General features: G+C 35.8%; 3 protein-coding genes and 1 long non-coding RNA gene across 5 annotated transcripts; 2 read left to right on the forward strand and 2 right to left on the reverse strand.

Annotated features, from left to right (window-relative positions):
* The first annotated feature begins 3,608 nt into the window (after positions 1–3,608).
* LOC130715387 (probable LRR receptor-like serine/threonine-protein kinase At2g24230) lies at positions 3,609–7,356 on the forward strand. Its single transcript, XM_057565482.1, has one exon. The coding sequence runs from the start codon at positions 4,494–4,496 to the stop codon at positions 7,062–7,064; it is 2,571 nt and encodes an 856-aa protein (XP_057421465.1). The 5' UTR covers positions 3,609–4,493; the 3' UTR covers positions 7,065–7,356.
* A 1,598-nt stretch (positions 7,357–8,954) lies between these two features.
* On the reverse strand, positions 8,955–15,506 carry LOC130715385 (disease resistance protein RPV1-like). Of its 2 annotated transcripts, none has more exons than XM_057565480.1 (5): positions 14,786–15,506; positions 14,392–14,579; positions 12,349–13,067; positions 11,912–12,199; positions 8,955–11,169 (listed from the first exon to the last, which is right to left on the reverse strand). In XM_057565480.1, exons 1-5 carry the CDS (start codon positions 15,292–15,294, stop codon positions 9,160–9,162), a joined length of 3,714 nt encoding a protein of 1,237 aa, XP_057421463.1. In that variant the 5' UTR covers positions 15,295–15,506; the 3' UTR covers positions 8,955–9,159. The 2 variants fall into 2 exon arrangements, with proteins under 2 accessions (XP_057421463.1, XP_057421464.1); XM_057565481.1 differs by having other exon boundaries at positions 14,392–14,574; positions 14,786–14,912.
* A 2,286-nt stretch (positions 15,507–17,792) lies between these two features.
* On the forward strand, positions 17,793–19,932 carry LOC130715021 (eukaryotic translation initiation factor 5A-2-like). Its single transcript, XM_057565016.1, has 5 exons — positions 17,793–18,090; positions 18,742–18,864; positions 18,950–19,006; positions 19,470–19,544; positions 19,673–19,932. Exons 1-5 carry the CDS (start codon positions 17,968–17,970, stop codon positions 19,775–19,777), a joined length of 483 nt encoding a protein of 160 aa, XP_057420999.1. The 5' UTR covers positions 17,793–17,967; the 3' UTR covers positions 19,778–19,932.
* A 109-nt stretch (positions 19,933–20,041) lies between these two features.
* Positions 20,042–20,830, reverse strand: LOC130715022 (uncharacterized). The gene is made up of 2 exons (XR_009011542.1): positions 20,592–20,830; positions 20,042–20,217 (listed from the first exon to the last, which is right to left on the reverse strand). It is a non-coding gene; the product is annotated as an uncharacterized LOC130715022 (long non-coding RNA).
* Between the last annotated feature and the right edge of the window lie 1,607 nt (positions 20,831–22,437).

Below are 22,437 nucleotides of genomic sequence, written 5' to 3' on the forward strand. Positions count from 1 at the left end.
TGAGGATAGGGTAAACTGCTGCTTATGAGTAATTAAAAGGGTTCGCTATCATCAAGGGCATGGTAGAATTACTTTCTTATTCATGAGTATTCACATATAAGATTCCTACAATTTTCATGACCTGCAAAATGAAATCACATATACACGCTCTGCCGAATGAAATCATACAATGCAACATACTCATAGACACCATTGATGAAATCATGCTTACTCTCTCTCTCTCTCTCCCTCCCCCCTCCCCTCTCTCTCTCTCTCCTGGGATTAGGGGTGAACATGGGCCGGGTAAATCCAATGAACCCGCCCAACCCAATCTGATCCAATAGAAAAAATGCGGGTTGGATCGGGCAATCGGGTTAGTCGGATGAATTTTACTACAACCCAACCAAGTTCGGATCGGATTTCGGATTCAGTTCAAATCCATCCAACCCAACCCAGAATCCATACGTATAATAATAATTTTTATAATTTTACTCATACTTAGAGTGCTAGTGTCGGAGTGATGACTTTTTGAAACTTTGAGACTTAAGTATTTGTAGTTATTTGTCATATTTGAACTTAGAGTATTTGTTCGTAGTTATTTGTTACATGTTTATAGACATATAAGTTCTAAGTGTCATGGCATGACATTTAGTGTTGTTTTTTACTTTTTAGATACTATTTATAGTATTAGATTGTTTCATGTCATTTAGTAATTAAGTTTTATGTTTTCATGATATTTGGCTATATGTCATTTATGTGGTATTATTTCTATAACATTTTGTGTCTTTTTCATGCTATTTAGTATAATAACATATTTAGTATTTTTTATAACTTTTTCTGAATTTATAATAATTTTTTAATACTTCAGATATATTATTATTTTAATATATGGACCCAATAAATCCATCCAACCCAATCCAAACTTCGTCGGGTTGGTTCGGATCGGGTCCCAAGAAGAAATTCGTGAAATCCAACCCAACCCAACCCATACAATTTTGATCGGTTCAGATTTTATTTTGATCAAAATTCATCCAACCCAACTCATGTGCACCCCTACCTGGGATTGCTTATAGCACTCTTTGTGCCTTGGGTCTATAGTGCTACTTCGATATATCTAGTTATCTACATATACATATTAATGATGTTTTTGATATATGGATCTCGTGAGTCCATGATGTGGTCCCTGTGTCGTACATGAACATTATTCATATGTGACATAGTTTGAAGTATAAGTGTGGTGCCATGATTAAGAAATAAATTAAACAAATATTTTATAAATGTCCTCTTAAAAATACTAGTGGCCATGTTATGATTAATCATAGTTATTTTGTCGCTTTTGTATTTCATGATACTTATTAAACATCATCCTTAATCAATGCAAATCATTAGCCACTGACGTCCAGCTTCATTTCATCCTCTGCACTCATTTTCCGCGGCTTCTTAATGCAATCTTCACTATCTCTTTCACTCACGTTCTCTCACACACACCTAACACTTAATTACTTTCACACTTTCTTTTCGATACCTTCTTAATAATTAATTGAAGTTCATATGGGTTCGACTTCTAAGGGTGTGGTATCTCATATTTTTAGTTAATATCATTTAAATTTTAACCAATTAATGAGAGAATACTGGAAAAAATAAACTAACTCTAGCTAGCATTTTTCAATATTTATTGAGTGCTGGCTCAACTTGGAGCATGTTTCATTGAGAGGCCAACTTGCCATGTGCAAACACCAAATACTTTGCTGTGTGTAATGTATTATTCCTTGTATTTCAAGATTAATTTGTCTTTGTAAAATAAAGGGTATGAAGTCAGCTCTGCCTTCTAAAGTCTCATGTGCTAGCATTTCTCCAGAGAAGATTCAAATAATTTAGTGGAGTCCTAGAGAGAAAAAAGGACAGTGGACCACAAAAATTGGTAAAGAGTTGAGCCACAAAATCAACTCTAGTCAAAACGAGATGATATTATGAAACGCATTTAATTTGTGTATATTAATATGAGATTTCCGTCTTTCACCTTTGTGGAGCTCACTCCAATGACATGTTGGAGCGCCAAATCTTTGAGAGTGAGACTTAAATTCAGGTTCTAACAGTCAAGTGTGACAACCCTATTAATTGTTACATAGTTAATTAAACCATTATAAAAAGAACAAGATTAAAATAATGTACAAAGATGCTGAGAAGAAAAAATTGATTATTATGAAATAAATACTTTAAAAAAATTTGAACATGAAAACAAATATGCTATATACACCATGTTATGGACAATATTTATTGGATTGCTTCACGTGATAAGACAAAGTGGCCGTAGGGCTCAAAACACCTAGTGAAATTGATTATTTGTTTATATACTTTAGGGTAATCAAATCAAGAATGGTTACCTGCTAAAGGGTCCACATGGGACATTATTGGTTACTGCCAATGCCATTGTCCCTAGAGCATGACATGGAGAATGGCCCCGCATTATGTATTTGCAACCTATAAAGTATCTAACTAAGGTGGAAAAAATTACTCACTTTGGAGAATAGGGAAGAATGGAACCTTTTGCTGTGTTTTCAAGTCAAAATAATACACCCTATTCCACTTGAAACCTAGCTAATCCATTAAAATCATCATCATCATCATGCATGCAACTTTTTTCTTCTTTTCTTTTTATGGACCAAGAGAGGTGGGTTGGAAGCAGAAATATGGTTAAGATGTTGGTAGCAACCGGGAGTTATCCTTGTACCAGTAACATTAATTGCACATAAAGATCAAGTCCCTGAAAACTTTCATGGAGAGAGAGGACAATGGCTCAATGAGACACATGTAGAAACAATTGTGGTAAGTCCTTTTCCCCTGAATAGCCATTGGATAATGTCCCAGCACAAATCACGGTGTTAAGGAATTTGGATACTAGCTTACGATTACCTTATCTTGAGGGCCAAAGGATACAAACTTTGAATAATTTAATTTGTTCATACTAAATGTTTAATTTTAAAATAGCTGTATGTCATTCATTAAATAGGCAAGGCAACAATTAGTTGCACATAAAGTAAAATTAAATTAAGTAGTTTCGGAAGGTGTATATCATGCATTATGTCACTAATAAGGTATAACTTATAGCATCTTTATAAAAAGTGTTTTATTCACATCTCATTTTGAGGTAGAAAAAGCTGGAGGAAAAAGATAAATTTTTTTTTTTTTAGAAAGCTCAATAATATATATTAAAATAGTAGAAAGCTTGAGACTCTCAAGCAAAGAGAAAACAGCATAGGACAAATAAACACCGCAAAAGAGAAAAAAGCCCCAAACACCCACACAAACAAACCCAAAAAAGAACAAGGGCAAAACCAATAACACCCCAAGGAAAAAGATAAATATGAATAGAAGAGAAAGAAAATATAAAATTTGACATGTGATAAGATAGGAAATAATGAAATAGATAAAAATAAAATTATGTGGAAATGCAGAGTTTTTTTTTTGAGTGTAAAAATATCCAGATTCGTCCTAGGATAATATTATGAAAGTCAATCAGTCTTAAAATCAATTAGAGGGAGAAGCTAAAAAAATAGTTTTTAAGTTAAATAACAACAGTGTTAATCGAGTGTTAAGAAGAAGCTAAATCCCATATGGATGATAGCAAAATCCTAAGTAGGTTCATATGTAGAGGAAAAAAAAGAAGAATGAAATGATAAGGGTGACTTTTCTCCCCCACTTTTCCAAGGACCTAGAAAATGGTTGTGATAAACACACTCAATGAAGAATCATTGAATCCACACCAACACAGCACATCTTACATATGTTCACAACCACCAACCGTCATCCTTAACAATATCTCATCTCAACTCACTTCCTTCACATTTATGAACCTCAAATCCCACTTCACTTCACTCCACTTCACATTTCCATCCACTTCTCCTTCCTGGTCCACACCTCTCTGCATGTTTTGCTCTGCGTGTCTCATTTGAAGAGGAAAAACAAAAAAACCCCTCTTGAAAAATCAGTTTCTTTCTTTCTTTCTACACAAAAAGTTCTGCAACACACAAGTAAAAGCTTCACAACTTTTCCACAATCTTAGTGTCTAGACAGAGACAATAGCTTCCTGCTTGCATCTGTGTTGTTTCTTTATTTACCCTTCTCTTTGTTGGCTAATGAATCCAGACAAGGCATGCTCACATTCTCTTGTTATAGTCCACAACCTTTGAATCACATCTAGTGAATTTTTTTTTCTTAAAAAGCACCACTAGTATTTTTTGAAGCTTGTGTTTGGTCCTTGTTTTACTCTTTCTGGTGTGTACTTGTCTTGTGCTGTGTCCTTCTATGCTATCATTTGCAGTAGAAAATTGGTCCCCTTTGAGGTTTTCATGTTTTAGTGAGATTCAGAATGCACAAAACTACAACAGCATTGGTTCTTGTAGAGTGAAAAACAACCCATCATCATTATCATCATCCATGATATTGGTTTTGAAGTTCTGAGAGGGGCATTTGGTGGAGGTTTTGGTTTGGGGTTGTTGTTCTGCATCATTTCTATGGGTTTGGGAGTGTTTGGATCTGTTCTGGTTTTGACACTTTTATTCAAGCACTTGGTGTCCCAACAACCAAACACTGATGAGTTTTTTGTGTCTGAGTTCTTGAGGAAGATGGGTGTAACAAACTCCTCTCAAGGCTACAACTTTTCTTCTTCTGTTTGTTCATGGCAAGGGGTGTTCTGTGATGCCAATAAAGAGCATGTTGTTGACTTGGTGCTTCCTGGTATGGGCCTTTCAGGTCCTATTCCTGATAACACCATAGGGAAGCTCAGCAGGCTTCAAAATTTGGATCTCAGCTGCAACAGAATCACTGGTTTGCCTTCAGATTTCTGGAGTTTAACCTCTCTCAAGAGGCTCAACCTCTCTTCCAATCAGATTTCTGGTGCATTGACTAGCAACATTGGGAACTTTGGTTTGCTACAAGACTTTGACTTGTCCAGCAACAATTTCTCTGAGGAGATTCCTGAAGCTTTGAGCTCTCTTGTGAGTCTTCAGGTCCTGAAACTTGACCACAACAGGTTTGATCAAAGCATACCTTCTGGGATTCTCAAGTGCCAGTCTCTTGTTTCAATTGATCTTTCATCAAATCAGCTGAATGGAACACTCCCTGATGGTTTTGGTGTTGCATTTCCTAAGCTTAGGGCCTTGAATCTTGCTGGGAATTATATCTATGGAAGGGGTTCAGATTTTTCTGGGTTGAAGTCCATTGTGAGCCTCAACATATCAGGCAATTCATTTCAGGGTTCTCTCATGGGGGTGTTGCTGGAAAAGGTTGAGGTCATGGACCTTTGCAGAAACCAGTTTCAAGGTCACATTCCTCAGGTACAGTTCAACTCTGATTACAATTGGTCTCATTTAATTTATCTGGATTTGTCAGAGAATCAACTTAGTGGGGAGGTTTTCCAGAATTTGAGTGAGTCCCTGAATCTAAAGCACCTGAATCTTGCACACAATAGATTTTCCAGTCAGAAATTCCCACAGATTGAAATGCTTCCAGGACTGGAATATCTGAACCTGTCCAATACTAGTCTTTTTGGTCACATTCCTGATGAAATCTCACAACTCAGTAATTTGAGTGCACTTGTTCTTTCTATGAATCATCTTGATGGGAAAATTCCCTCACTGGGGAATAAACACCTCCAAGTTCTTGACCTTTCACACAACAATTTGAGTGGAACAGTCCCTCAATCTGTGTTGAATAAAATCCTGTGGATGGAGAAATACAACTTCTCTTATAACAACTTAACCCTCTGTGCTTCAGGAATCAAACCCGATATCCTGCAAACAGCATTCATTGGCATAGAGAACGATTGCCCAATCGCTGCGAACCCGACTCTTTTCAAAAGAAGAGCCACTGGACACAAGGGAATGAAGCTGGCTCTGGTATTGAGCTTGTCCATGATTTGCCTCCTTGCTGGACTTTTGCTCCTAGCATTTGGTTGCAGAAGGAGAACAAAAAAGTGGGAAGTTAAACAAACTTCATACAAAGAAGAACAGAACATTTCAGGTCCTTTTTCCTTCCAAACTGATTCAACAACTTGGGTGGCTGATGTTAAGCAAGCAACATCAGTCCCAGTAGTGATATTTGAGAAGCCATTGTTGAATATCACATTTGCAGACCTCTTATCTGCAACTTCTAATTTTGACCGCGGTACCCTATTAGCTGAAGGAAAATTTGGGCCAGTCTATAGAGGCTTTCTGCCTGGAGGTATTCATGTAGCAGTTAAAGTGCTAGTTGTTGGGTCTACATTGACAGATGAAGAAGCTGCAAGAGAGCTTGAGTTTCTTGGTAGAATCAAGCACCCAAATCTTGTTCTTCTAACTGGATATTGCTTAGCTGGGGATCAGAGAATTGCCATATATGATTACATGGAGAATGGGAACTTGCAAAACCTGCTTTATGACTTGCCACTTGGGGTTCTGCACAGCACAGATGACTGGAGCACTGACACATGGGAAGAACCTGACAATAATGGGATTCAAAATGCTGGCTCTGAAGGGTTACTCACAACCTGGAGTTTTCGGCACAAGATTGCCCTCGGCACCGCGCGAGCATTGGCATTCTTGCATCATGGATGTTCACCTCCAATCATTCACAGAGCTGTTAAAGCTAGCAGTGTTTACTTGGACTATGACTTGGAGCCGAGGTTGTCTGATTTTGGGCTGGCCAAGATCTTTGGAAGTGGCTTAGATGAAGAGATTGCGCGCGGCTCGCCCGGTTATGATCCGCCGGAGTTTACTCAGCCAGACTTTGATACCCCAACAACAAAATCTGATGTGTACTGTTTTGGAGTTGTTCTCTTTGAACTACTTACTGGAAAGAAGCCAGTTGAAGATGATTACCATGATGATAAAGAAGAAACCTTGGTTAGTTGGGTCAGAGGGCTAGTGAGGAAGAACCAAACTTCAAGAGCTATTGATCCCAAAATTCGCGATACAGGACCGGATGAACAAATGGAAGAGGCCCTCAAGATTGGTTATCTGTGCACTGCTGATCTCCCCTTCAAACGACCAACCATGCAGCAAATAGTTGGACTTCTGAAGGATATTGAACCTGCAACAACTAGTTAGCATTTAGAAAGCATGAAGGACATCATGAAAAGGAATAGAGGTTGTTTAATTTAATTTAACTTTTTGATTTTTCCCCCCACATTACTTGAGAGCTTCTCATGTAACCTTGGAGAAAATGTAGAGCAGTTAAGTTCTTGAATTCTGTTTTTATTGTGGATGTGTTCTTGTTTTCTTTCCTTCTGGTAGATGAAGAAAGCTTTGATGAATATACACCAGAACTTGCTCTTTGAATTGACTTCAGCCACTCCTTTTTTAATCTTACTGTATAAAAAAGTAAATGCCCTTTTTTAGTTTAGTTTTGAAACTTGAAACTCTAGAGGAATGAGAGAGTTGAATGTGGCCTTGTTTCTCTCTATTTTGATGTAATCTTGACATATTTTGGGAACAAGGTCACTTGAGAAAGGCTAATGGGGCTTTCTTGAGTTAATAGAACAACATTAATGGGAAGACTGCCCCTTAAGTCACCTTGATCTTGACTGTTTCCTTTCCAAATGAATATCCAAATCATCATTTTGATTGCAATAGTGATACGTAGACACTCAAACAGTTAGACACTCCTCAAACACAACATTTTTCTCTTCTTTTCTCTCTTTTTATCACATCATGTACCACACTCATTTTGCAGTTGTCTGCAGTCTGCACTGGTTTAATTTTTCTTTTGATTGTACTTACTTCTGTCTCTGCCTAGACTCTTCTATATTCTCTGATGTGTTACTTTTGTATACATTTTTCATACACATGTTATCCTTTACATAGCTCTTCCCATTAAATTACAACAGATTTTATGTTATTTTATGCATGTTGATACTCCAATTCTATTATCTATGTTTGATGTAGGTAATATGCACTAAAGAGTCATGAGATATAGATTAAACATTATTCGTGTGGAAAAAACGTTAAAGTTGAAGAAAAAGGAGAGGAAATAACAAGAGAGAGATGTTGATAGTGATATTTTTTCTTTTGTCAAAAGATATGATATGATGTTGGCATTGTAGTGGAGTAGGTTGGGTTTCACCAACACACGGCAAATACTCGGATAGATTATTTGCTCAATTTCTGTTTTGATATTTTCAAATAGGTTAGTCAAATATAAAAATTCTTTCTTAGTTTTAAACAAAGTAAAACTTGAAAAACATAAACCTAACGATTTTAACAAAGTAATGCATATGTTGCTGCTGTTTCTGAATTAAGAATTTGAGATAACTAAGGAGTGTAAGAGGAAACACACTCCCTTTTATTAAAAGTTTCATTGAAAAGATGAAGGATGTAATTAGAATATTCATGTCAAATTTCAATACCTTGTATGATATGGGGTATGAGTTACTTACCACATATAACTAAAGAGCCAATTTTTTTCACTACCATCGGTTGGGATTGCACATGTAGGACTCATTGTCAACCATTTTGTCCGGGGTTTCTTTGAGTAGCGTATTGGGGTATGACTATTTCTGGTGCGGCGTTGAGATGGAAATAGAAATGCTTGAAAATTTGCACGATATGGCATATTTAGTTGTTTTTCTCTATCTATGTAGGTTTACTTTGGTATGTTTGATGCCTTATTGGCTGCTGAGGAGCTTCCTGAAGAGTACAGGAACTGCAATCAGGTGAATACTTTGGTATCTCGTTCATGTTACTTTTCACTACAAAAACAAATGTGGATTTTATGAAAGAGCATTCTGGCATTTTAGCTGGCCAGCTAAATTTTTTTTTGTTGTTGTAAATTTCTTGTCTATCAAGTCAGTTTGTATCACAAGTGTGGACTATGTGGCTCTTACAATACTCGGGTAATCAAGTCAGAGACATATTCCAGCTGCTCTTAGTGTGCTTCTTTTGACGGGAGATAGACATAGTTTGTAAATACTTGTGTAGTACTAGTATTAGAATAGCATAGCAGTCCAAATTTTCCCTCAACCAGGGGTTCCATTATTGTTTCATCTTATACAGAGGCCTAGTATTGTGTATTCTCTGTAACCGAAGATAGAAGCACCTTAGCCGTTTTATAGTAATTATTATTATTTCTTTTTCTTTGATCAGCCAAGGTTTTATAGTATTGACTTCAGATGTGAACAGCGAAGGAGGAATGCGAAGTTTGGCTTCAGATCTGAACAACGACGAAGGGAGACGACCTTCTTCTTCTTCTTAACGGGTTTTCGGGGGGTTTTCGCTTCTCTGATATGATGGAGGTATAAAGGGGGCATATTCCACACTCTTTCACCTCATAACTTGGTTCATGATAGCTCGGAATAGGGATCTTAAAAGTGAAGCTGGAGGCGTGAAAGATCCCTTCGTCGACAGAGTCCGTTAAGTAATATTTCCATAGGAATGTGTGATCTCTCTGTCCCACTTGTGCAGCACTGCAAGAGAAAGAGTCTCTTAGCTGATCTTCTTGGGGAAGGGTGAATGTGCACCCATCAGATTTAACTATTATGCTGCATTTTAAAGAACCAGATCCTGTATTTTTATGTTGCAAAACGAAACACATAGCAAAACCGATGAGCCTGTTATCATTGCACCAATTTAGAGAATCTTTATCCACAGTTACTGAATCTCCCTCGCATCGATAAGGGAACCAATATGGAACTGCACTCCCTGGAAAGCAATAGTACACAAATCTATATGCATCCTCTATGACCTTAAGCCTTGCATCGGCCACAACATCACTACAAGCACTTGGATCCTGATCTTCATTACTGGTGAAATGAAATTGGAAGGTACCTTCTTTGGAATCTGAAGGGTGTTTGAACGTTGAATTTGAAATCACTCTTGTAATGGATGGGCAATCAAATGCCAATAACCATTTCAGAAATGGTGGAAGTTTTGGGATACATTCAAGCTTTCTGCAACCACTGACATTAAGTGATTTCAAGGTTGAAAGATGAGCAATACTCTCTGGAAGGTTCACAACTCCAGTATAACTTACATTAAGTGATTTCAAGCTTGAAAGATGACCCATGCTCTCTGGAAGGTTCACAATTTCGGAATAACTTACATTAAGTGAGTTCAAGCTTGAAAGATGAGCAATACTCTCTGGAAGGTTCACAATTCCGGTATAACTTGCATTAAGTGATTCCAAGCTTGAAAGATGACCAATGCTCTCTGGGAAGTTCACAATTTTGGTACGATGCAGTTGCAAGTTCCTTAATGATGACAAGCGGCCAATGTCATTTGGGATTTCTGTTAAGTTGCGACAACCTGAACAGTCAAGCTTAGATAGAAGCTTTAGATTGCAAATGCTGTTTGGAAGTGACTCCAGATTACGACACCCATACAGACACAAGGTTTGAAGACCCACCAAGAAGTCCAAAGATGAAGGCAGTTCTTTAATTGCTGTATATGGTAAGTTAATGTCAGCAAAACTTTCTGCAGGCTCCAAGATTTTTGGGAATGTCTTTAGCTTTGAGCAACCATCCAAATCGAGTTCTGTCAACTTTAATTTGAAAATGCTACTTGGAAATGTTTCAAGTGATTCACAACCGGTAAGGTCTAAGCTGCGGAGTTTGGTGAGTCTTCCAATGGAACAAGGAATAATCTCAAGCCTTGAGCAATTACGCAAGCTCAATTCTTGAAGCCCCACAAAGCGATGCAAGGATGAAGGTAGTTCTTGTATAGCTATTTCGTCTAAGAGAAGCACGACTAAGTTTTCAACTGTGTCCTCAATTTCAGGAAAAGTTTGTAAATTTGAGCAACCACTCAGACAAAGTTTTTGCAGCAATTTTGACCGACAAAGGTCGATTCGAAGGCTTGTAAGCGATTCACAATTATGGAGCATCAAACAACAAGACTCATAGGAAGATCCATCAAAATGCGATTCAACCACCTTGGTTCTGTTGATTGACAACGTTTTTAGCTTGCGACAGTTAGAGAGCTCCACTAGTCCAGAAGATCTCGATAGAATATTGCTAGGAACATTTAAACTTGTAAGCTCAACACACCTCCTTAACTTTAAACATTTGAGTTTGCTGAGGAAACTTGATGAGTAAACTTCAATTAAGCTTGCACAACCACTAAGAACTATATCTTCAATATTTGGGAACTTTGAAAGGTCTGGTATTCGAACCAACTGCTTAGAACCCCCAAGATCAAGCCTTTTCAAATTCGGTAATTCCTGATGTAAAAAGTAGTAAATGATTAGGAGAAAAAAAAAAAGCAGGTAAACTTAACCCTATATTCATGTTATAAGCTAGTTAAAAAAGCAAAATAGTCCCTGAAGTTTTAAAAATGTGTATTTAACTCCTTAAGCTTTATAAAGTGTGCAAAATTAAATTCTCAATAATACTTTTATTGACTTTTAACTGACTTTGTAAATTACTCATGTTTAATTCCTAAACTATCCTTGGTAATTACTCCCTCTATTTTCTCTCTTTATTTTATTTCATGTCATTTTATCTATTATATATATTCAATCGAAAATAAATTATTTGTATATATATGAAAAAAAATTATTTATTATCTAGAAGCTTTGCTATCTAGGTAATTTTGCTCGTAAAGGCTAAGCTATGTATGGCTTATGATATTTGTAAGTAGTTTTAATATATACACACTCATTTTCTTCTCAATCTCATTTTACTCATTTTTCTTTTCATCTATCTGCATTTTCTATCACATCACTTAGCATATCACTTATTTTTCATTTTTCCCTTCATATTTGATGGCTTTACTGGTTTATAAAGGGAATTCTCGTCTTGTTCTAAGGGGATTTTTCTCTAAGTAAATAAATCATTCTTAAGACGGTGTGATTTCACATGTCTCAGACAAGTTTGTGTTTTCTTAGTATGTTGTTAGTTCCTCAATTTATACTGCAATTCATACCTAAAATATAAAGGAACACAACATAAAATTTGAACTACCTGATCATCCTCCCAAAGTTGTTCAAGCTTGCTATGACGCATTTTAAGTTCAACAAGATTTTCAGGACAAAGCGGCAAGGATCTTTGAGGAAACCCAACCCAATGAAGCAATTTTAAACCATCTGGAAGACTTTCAAGAAATGCAGAAAGGGTCACTTTTGGTTGAATATCACGACTATCCAAACAAAACATTCTCAGATTAGGCATGCTTTTAAAAGTCTCAGGATGTAGTTGAACAACAGTTTTCGTGCTCATGTCGAGGAATATACATTGGATTGCATCCGTGCCCTAAAAGTAAAAGCAAGGAATTATAGATAAATAAACATGAAAGAATGTGCAGTTAGTTGCAAGAAATTTAATAACCGCTAAGTACTTTGTAGTGTGTGAGAAGTAAATCCATGAGACTATGTGAGTTGTTGAGATGCGTGAGAATATACCTTGTTATTTTTTAAAACATTGTAAATATCTTCATAGTCCCATAAACGACTACGTTTTCCAGGATCATTGGCACATTGTTGATGAACAATATCTTTTCCCATTTCCTGTATTAGATCATGCACCACGACTCGATAATCCCAAATAGATATAAGGCACCTATCTTTGAGAACATCCATTCCAACTTTAGCAGAGAAACCACAAGCATCTATGAAATCCACTACTGCATCCTCAACCCGGCCTACATAGAAGCAAGCAATGTCAAGAAATATGTCCTTCTCTTCATCATCCAGCCCATCATAACTTAATTTCAACACATCGATAATTTGACGATTGGGAAGTTTTCGCAGCTTTTGTAGTAGACTTTCCCATACTTCCCTTTTTTTATCATAAAGCAGCGAGCCTAAGACTTGGAGAGCTAATGGAACCCCTTTAGCATATTTTAATACCTCTTCTACCAAGTCTGCATAACCTTCCACGGGAGTGTTTGGTTTAAAGGCCCTCAATGTGAAGAGTCGTAGAGAGTCTTGGTAACTCATCTCGTTGACTTGATATATTTCATCCGCTTCAACATTCTTAAGCACCTGCAGGTCTCTACTAGTCACAATGATTCTACTTCCCTGGCCAAAGTTTCCATGCCCTCCAATCAATTCTTGAATTTGACTTGAAGTTTTCACGTCATCAAGAATAAGAAGAACCTTTGCCCGTTTGACCCTTTCATCTGAAAAACCAAGCTTTGATAAGTACTTTTGACGTAGACTGTATGTTCCATTTGTGTCTATTTCTTGTTGAGCATTTTCAACCAACGTGGAACTGAATTGGTTCCCATGTTTGTCATACAGTCACTACAAAAAAATTGCCATATACCAACGGACAGCTTTAGTGACAGCATTAAAAAGCGTATGTATAAGTGTTATTTACCAACAGACTCCTTATTAACCGTGGCTATAGGTAGGATATACCTACGGATGATTATTACTGTAACTAATTCATTTAGTGACAAAACTTCAACCATGGGTAAAAGCATCATATACCAACCAATATTTTATTTTGTTACTATATGTTTTAGGGACGAGTATAAAATCTGTGGGTATAGATTACATATATCTACAGATATAATTTCGTCGCTATAGGATATAGTGATAGATATAAATAGGGTGAGAATAGATATCGTATACCAACGGAATTTGACTTACCGTGGCTATAAGTATTATAAACCAACGCTTTTGTATGCCGTAGCTAAAATTTGCCCGCCAAAAATTTCACAATTAAGGGCTTATTTTTTTGCAAAGGTTATTTTTATCATAAAATAATCATAAAAGACTAAAATTATAGGAGAAAAAAAGCCTTTACTCTCTCTGAAACGCAAAAGGACATTGAGAACACAAAAGCCTTCTTCTTCTGAAAACGCAAACGACCCTTGTTTTGCAAAATCACTTTTTTATGTGAGCTGAATGTGTATAGGTGCTTTTATCCTTTAAAACAATTAAGGGATATTTAACTTATATTAGTAAAAAAGTTCTTAGAACCCATAATAATCGAGTAATGTTGACAATTGTAATTTATAATGTGTAATTAAAATCTTCATTTGTTAGTATTTACTACTGTCATTAAATCCAATAGCAATGATATTAAATTCGTAGCTATTAAAAAAAAACAATTAAAACCTATACTGACAGAAATATTGTCGTTGGTATAAGTTAAAGTACTACCAACGACGACTCTCCGTCACAAAAATGTTACAGCGTCGGCAATATTTCCGTGGGTATAGTGCAACCGTAAATTGTCATGAATACCTATACCGATGGAAACAAAACCGTAGGTATATCATGTTGAGCTAAACTTAAGGCAGGATTACCGTCACTATAAGCTATACCGACGGAACCAAAACCGTGGGTACAACGAAATAAAAACCACGAAAATTTTTTCCGTCGGTAAAAGTTTTTCGAACAATAGCGACGGTTTTTTACCCTTTACCTACGGCTTTCTGCAGTCACTATATGACAAGTTTTTTGTAGTGAGTGCCCGGGCCAGTGTAGTTTTACCTATTCCTCCCATGCCCCAAATTCCTATGATCCGAACAGCTTCTGGCTCAAGTTGTGAGAAGGACTGGATTTGTGAAATATGCTCATCAATTCCAACCATTCCTTTATTATCACTATAACTTGAGATAAAACGATCCAATTTTTTTAAAATATCTTCTACAATATCATCAACAAAGTCGAATTCTGTTCTGGAACATATGAAAGGAACAACATTAATTTGGGGTCATTACGTAGCAACAGTAGGGAAACATAGTAGTGTCATATTTGTTGCTTTTGATTTGTAAAATAAAGACCACAACATTTTTAAAAACGAAACATTTATAAATTGATTAGATCAGATGATTAAGAAAAACACATGCAGACTAACGGTGGAATTAACTAAAAAAGTAGTCACCTGGCGGCGTTTGAATCCCAGCCAGAGATTCCAGCAGCTTCGGTTAGAGCTTCCTTCCATCTCTGTATTACTTCCTTTGGTACTAGCCGGTTTTGATGCTTCACAACCGCATCTGCATAAGTCTCTTTCTGATGCCTAACAGTTGCTGGTTCCACGTAGTAGAAAATAGGTATCACAACCCTTTCATATTTCTTCTTGCATTCCATAATCTTCACAAGTTCATCCAAACACCACTTGGAAGAAGCATAGTCTTTGGAGAAAATGATGACGTAAATCATTGATGCTTCAATTGCTTTGCAGAGTTCAGGTGAGATCTCATCACCTGTCTCTAGTGATCTGTCATCTATGAAGGCATTGATTTTTTTCCTGTCAAGTCCAGCATAAAGATGACTCATGAAGTTCTTGCGCGTGTCTTCCCCTCGGAAGCTCAAAAACACATCATACTTTGTAGGAGGAGGAGGAGGAGGATGAGCCATAGTAGCAGCAGAAGAAGAAGAGCTCCCGGCCATTGGAATCAAACTAATCTGGTTTTTCAATTAACAAGAAGAACAAGTGTGTGCCTTCCGTGGTGCGTGTCTGATCAGTTTTGACTTCAGTGCTATTGAGTATTGGCCACTCATCTACTATCCTTTGGCAATTATTATGTCTCATCTTGTCTCAGCTTTTCCTTTTATTATTGCTTTCTTTGCATCCCGTTTCCCTCGTGGTGGTTCAATTTTTTAAAGAAATTCTTACAACATTAATTCCAGCTGCCATGACCCTGTTTGGAAGAGATTATTTAAGCTTATCTGATAGCATAAGTTCTTATGTCAGTGTTTGGGAGAGCTTATACAAACAGCTTATGGTCTGCATAAGCTATTTTGAGCTTATTTTCATAAGCTATCATATAGCTTATGTAAAAGAACTTATGCTTATATATAGCTTATTTTCAATTTATTTCAATAAAAATTTTAAAATAGATTATGTATAAGAGCTTATGTCATAAGCGCTTATGACCATAAACGCTTAATCAAATTGTGTTTCTAAACGGGGCCATCTTTATTTGGAGTTCAAATCACTCAGGTGGGATGAAATGAAAATAAGCTACTTTAAGGTTTTGTTTAAAGGCTTCAGCTTATCTAAACTGTATATGGTAAAGTAATTATTCACTTTTCAAAAAGTTTGATAATTAATATTAATGATTATGTTACATATTTTGCATTTTAAAGTAACTCTCTAACTTTAGAAAAGATAAATCCGTGTTCAAACAAATGTTGTCTACTTAAAACAATTTAAGGCATGAGACTGATCTATTATAAGTTAAGGGATGAAAAACCATGAAATTTTAGGACGAGACGAAAACCAAATTTGAGTCCCCAACACTAATGAAATCAATGCTGGAGCTTGGTTACGTGTGATGCTTATTTTGTGTGGGCATAAGGTTTGGGATGATTTCATGGGTGGCAAGGTGTTAATCTGGTCAGCTAGTGTATGTGTTGCTTGATAATCCATGGATGAAGGCTTTTAGTGGGTTTGGAATCGTGAATGAGTTTCTTTTTGCAGGCCTAAAACGTAGATATGGATGGTTTCTTTTTTACTTGAATTATGGTTGGGATAATTGTTGGGTGCTGCATAATTATATATGGTGCTGCTATGTGGGGTATCTTAATTTAGGTGCTGCAATGAATTTGTTTTGTGCTGCATAATTGGCTTTGTTGGATGATTTTTTGGAGTGACAATTCTCTTATGAAATCAAGGCTTAGGTGCGTCACATGTATCAAAAGGGGAGATGATTGTTCTGCTTAATTCTTTGTCATGTAATGTTGGATTGGAGAGAGGTGGCTTTGTTTAGGTGGTTTTGTCTTGGGTGGTAGGATGGGGCTTTCTTCAAACTTTGGTTTTTTTTGTCTTTGAGTTTGTGGATAGTCTTTTTCTTTCACTAAATTTTTATCTCAATGAATTTTTTTAGTAAGATTTTAATGAGACTCACATTCAAAGTTTTTGGCCGTCCCCGTAGGATAGTTCAAGTGGTAGGAGCTCGAGGACATATGGGTTGGGTGGGGGAGGTCCAGGTATCGATTCCTGGCGGGAGCAATTTATCTTTCCGATGAAAAAAAAAATTTGGCCATAGAGGGGGATATTTTTTTTAACTTCATAGAGGGGTTTTTTTTTTGAAAAGATAGAGGGGGATTCTTGGTACTCCTCTCTTTTGTTTGTACTCTTCAGGTTGTTTTAATAAAATATATGTTTCAGCTTTCAAAACAAAATTAAGAGATAAGATATCATTTAAAAAAAGTGAGATACAAATAAATTAGTTTTTAATCAAATTAAATTAAATTTCATTTTTTTTTTTGAAAATATAGGTTCAGAATATTTTTCAGTTTTAGAAATTAATCTATAATTATTTGGATTAATTTCAGATGTGTCAATTTCTTTTTGAAAAGATAAGTTTCTTTTTGAAAAGATAAGTTTCTTGCTCAGACTTTAACTAAGTATGATTTTGAATTAAGAGATAGTGATAGATTTAATTTTTAAAAATAAACCTTGCAACTAGTAATTCAGAATATTATTATTAATATTTATTTTTGAAGATAATTTAGTAATATTTGAATTATATTTAGAGATGTCAGCCTTTAACTCAAAATTAAGGCAAAATACATTGCATTTTAAATTAGAAGATATTGATAGAAATTAAAAAGAGATAAATCTTGGATTAGTTTTGATTTGACATCTGAACATAATCATAATTTATTAGGTTGTTGATAAAAAAAAATTATATTATTTAATTAATTTTTTTTTTGAATAGATAAATTTAAACTATATCTTAAAATATTCTTTGGAGATTAAAAAGGAGAAAAGGGAAAACTTTAAGAAAAATTATGATAAATCTTAGATGATAAATAATTATTTTATAAGTAGGAATTTGAGTTTGATATGTTTTAGAATTTTTAAGATAAATCAGTTAATAATTCTATCTCAGTATTTAAAGATTTAGCTGATAAGTCGTTAAAAACTGCTTCTTCGTGTGATGAGCTCGAAATTTGAAAAGGGTTTGAGTTAGGATTTGAAGTTTATTATAAAGAGAAAATAGTACACACTTTTAAAAGCGGCTACCAAAGAGTGCCCTTGATTTTGTTTGTTGTGGGTAGAGAAGAGACACAGAGGGAGAAGAGAAGAGAAGAGAAGCATCAACGAATTCCAACATGTCTGACGAAGAGCACCAGTTCGATTCTCATGCGGATTCCGGAGCCTCCAAGACTTATCCTATGCAAGCTGGTACCATTCGCAAAAATGGCTACATCGTCATCAGGTCCAGGCCTTGCAAGGTTTTTCTTCAATTCCCCCCACGCCTAGTTTGATATTTTCTGGATTTTTTGCTGTGTTGAACAGTTTATTAAAGTTTGTTGTATGCTACTATGCTTATAGGTTGCAGACTCTCAGTTAATGAGATTATGCATGCTGCATAGCATAATAATAGGGAGGATTAGGTGATATAAGGAAGAAAATCAAAAGAGATAGATGAGTGCTGTTGAAACTAGTACAACTGTGTTTTTCAATTTTATAATGCAAAATTATGGATGTTGTACCTCTAGTAAGTATTCTATTTCTTCTACATATATGTTATTGTGTATTCATAAATTCAATGGCTAATCAGCAATTTGATACCCCATGTAGCACAAAAGAATAAAACTTGCTTATATCATGTTTTGATAAGCTTCTCTTTCATCATGATACAATTTGAAACCCCGAAGCTGCTGATATAAGCTTCTTCCTGGAATTGGTTTTGGTTTCAGAATCAGTTGTAGAAGGGTTTCCAAACTTGCACTTAGCCTGTTACAGTTTCACTCCTAATCATACATATTTATGCTGATGAAGAGTGTCATTTCCTTGACAACAAGGGCACTTTTGTTGTGTTATTTGTTTGTTATAATAATCTGTGATTTTGGTGACGTTTGTTTCTTGACTTATCTGGACAGGTTGTTGAAGTTTCCACATCAAAAACAGGCAAGCATGGACATGCAAAGTGCCACTTTGTCGCCATTGATGTTTTCAATGGGAGAAAGCTTGAAGATATTGTTCCTTCATCCCACAACTGTGATGTAATGCAACTGTGTATTGATTTATGTATGCAATGTTTACTTGCTATGCATTTCTCACTCATCATTGCTCTTGCTCTTCTTGCAGGTTCCACACGTGAATCGCACTGATTATCAGCTGATTGATATCTCTGAAGATGGTTTTGTAAGTTTTCTCTTACTTCCAACACTAGAAGTGTCATGGAAGGCAATGTATTAAGGCTTGTAAAATGAAAATTAGAAAATTAGAAATTAGTATATAAACTACATTGTTGGGGGGTGTTACTTTCTTTTTTGTCTGCTGAGGACACCTTATCCTGAAAACTGAGATTATTCCTTGTGGAAGGTTGCTTTAAAAGATAACGAATTAACAATAGTCTTCTGGCAAGTTCTCAATTCAAGATAAGATGTTTTTGGTACATAATTCAAGATAAAATGGCATAGGGTGCATTTTTCTCTAGTCTCAACTTGAACAAATATAACTTGGTTTATTTAAAAAAACAATAGAAATTGAGACCCCAACTTGTAATGAAAAACAAACTCGTCCGTAGCAAGAAGAGCAGACATATAATGCTGATATTTTCTTAGAGTAGCAAACCAATCTTAACTAATTCAAGCGTTTCTTTTAGGTGAGTCTGTTGACTGACAATGGAGGTACCAAGGATGATCTGAAGCTTCCCACTGATGAGACACTGCTTGCTCAGGTATCTTGTTGAAACCATTGTGAAATTGCTTTCCTTGCTTAATGTGTTTTGTTGTTTAGTTATGATCTAAGGCTGCATATGTACTCTCTGCTATGTAAATTTATTTCTTGCATGCTTTTGTGTTACAGATTAAAGATGGATTTAATGAAGGGAAAGATCTTGTGGTTTCTGTCATGTCTGCAATGGGAGAAGAGCATATCTGTGCCCTGAAGGACATTGGTCCTAAAAATTAAAATGATGTTATGGCTGTGGTTAATGGTTATAGCGCACATTTTCTTCTTATGTTGCTAACAGGTAGTATTTATTTCTGATGCATGTGTGCATAGCATACATAAACTCATTAGCTTGATAAGATGAAATGAGATATTCCAAAAGAGGTTTTATTCTATTTGCATAACTTTAGTTTGACCACTTTAGATATCATGTTACATGTTTTTGTTTGTTGTTTCGAGTTATGATCAGTGGCGGATCCAGGACTCGGGGTCAGGGGGGTCAAATTTTTCAAATGAGCACATCGATAAAAATATAATTAAAAACAATTGTAATATGCTTATACATCAGAAATTATACAAATCATAGTTGTCCTCTACGCGATCGTTGAACAATAAGCTCAGAATCATTGTAAAAGCCATTGTATTATCATTGTGTCAAAGCCCCAAAACTGTCATAGGCACTGCAATAATGGCCCAAAAAAAACGCACCCAATGAGCACAGTATCCTAAAAAAAAACGCACCCAATAATGAGCACTCTGCAATCCTCAATCTTTCTCCAGCCAAAATAACAAGTTAACAACAAGGCTACAAATCTACAATTCAAGAGCATAGTATCCTCACGGCACTCTACAATCCAATCATACAATGAGCACTGAAAATCTGAAATCCTTTTACTCTCCCACACAAGCTTATGCTAACTTTCAGATTGCTTCAACAACAGCACAATGATTTGATAAAAAATGTTGGGGTTTTTCAATTTGGGGTTTTCAATTTGGGGGTTTAGGTTTTTAATTTGGGATTTTTTCAATTTGGGGTTTTCAATTTCTAACTAACCTTCAAGCTTCAAGTCTTCAACAGCAGCAGAGAGAGAGAGTGGTGGTGCTTTGGGCGGCTGCCGGTGGGCGATGGTGGTGGACTGGTGGCGTTGGTGGGCTGTGGCTGCCGTGATTCGTGAGTGAAGGAGAGTTGAGACCGTGAGATGAGAGAGTGAGTGCGTGAGGAAGAGAGAGAGAGGAGTGAGTGCGTGAGGAAGAGAGAGAGAGAGAGGAGTGAGGAATGAGTAACTGAGTATTGACTCCTTGACTGGGACCTGGGTGCAATTTTCAAATTTCAGGGGGTTCAAAAAAAATCACTCTAGGGGGGTAAGTAGGAAATTTTTTTTTTTCAGGGGGTTCAACTGAACCCGAACCCCCTAAAGTCAACGTGGGTCCGCCCCTGGTTATGATACATACACACATCTCCACTCCTTTTCCACCTTTATTTTCTATCTATTTCTCTCTTCTTTATCAATCAAATCACATATCACATCTTTCCTTTCTCTCTTCTTTCTTCCTATCTCTCTCTTCTTCACCTCTTTTGAGGTGTGAAGATATAATTATTCATTTATATTTGTTATCCTTTACGAGCGGGTAAAGATGATAAACAATGGACTCTCACAATACTGTTAAGGTTAACTATTCAGAGCAAGTTGGGTTTCACATTATTCTGTTGTGAGAGTCCATTTTTGGGTGTGATTGTTTCTTTTCACAATCGATTCTAATTCTGAAATCAACTATGGGATGAAACTACGAGCTATAAATTTTGCTATGAATATAAGAGATTTTATAAATGAATTTGAGTTAAAGGTGAAGTGATTTATTTGTATTGAAGGTTAAAATAATTTGAATTTAAAATTAAGATGGTTACGTAAATAGGTAAGTGGATTAATGTCGTTAGAGTTACAGTAGGAAATTTCTTTTATATATATAAACCTATACATCAATATCTAATGAAGATTCTTACTCTAAGATTTGATTAAGATATACAACAAATGTTGTTTACTCGGTTGGTGATAAGGACAATGCACTTTCTCTTAGAAGGTTGGATATTCGGTTTTTGCTTTCTATGTGAGAGTTGTGTTCATGCGCAATTTATAAGTGCTTTTATAAGCGGCTTGTGGTTCCTGAAGCATGTTCTGTTTTGTGATGATGACCGGAGTCAAACTCACCTAAACTTTTTGTAGAAAAAATAAAATATGATTAAGATATAAATTAGTTTTATTAAACTTCAATTTATTTAGTTTAATAAAATAATTTATAAAGTAAACCAAATAAAATAAAGCTTATTGTGTAGGTTAGGGGGTGGCAAAATGGGCTAGGCCCGCTGGGCCAGCCCGTTTGGCCCACCTTTTTTGACGGGTTGGGTTGGGATTTTGAACCCAAATTTAAAAGTGGGTCAACCCAACCCAAGCCGTATTTTGGCGGGTTAATGACGGGTTGGGTTGGGTTAGCCCGCCAACCCATTTTTCACTTTTTTTTTTGAAATTTTTTAATTTTTTTTCTATTTTTATTCTTTCAGTAGATTATTGTAACGTGCGCATATAATATGACAAACCTAAACTAAAAAAAAAAACTATTTTGAAAACTAGTCAATGACCTTCTATGGATTCACCTATATAAGTTGCAGCTCTTATTCGTAGGTTATATTTTGTCTAAAACTTCCATGCCTACTCGACATTATATTTTATAATTGTTGGTCGACTATTATTGGCTAAAGTAAACTCTTGTTGATGATTGTAAAACACATTTAGTGATGTTAAGTAATATTAAATGAGTGTGTATCAAAGAAAAATGACATTTATCAATGATTTGATGAAGGTTATTGAAACTTACACTTGATAGTTGCTAGTGAGGTTATAGTT

This window comes from Lotus japonicus, chromosome 4 (assembly GCF_012489685.1).
Source record: "Lotus japonicus ecotype B-129 chromosome 4, LjGifu_v1.2".
Classification (NCBI taxonomy): domain Eukaryota; kingdom Viridiplantae; phylum Streptophyta; class Magnoliopsida; order Fabales; family Fabaceae; genus Lotus; species Lotus japonicus.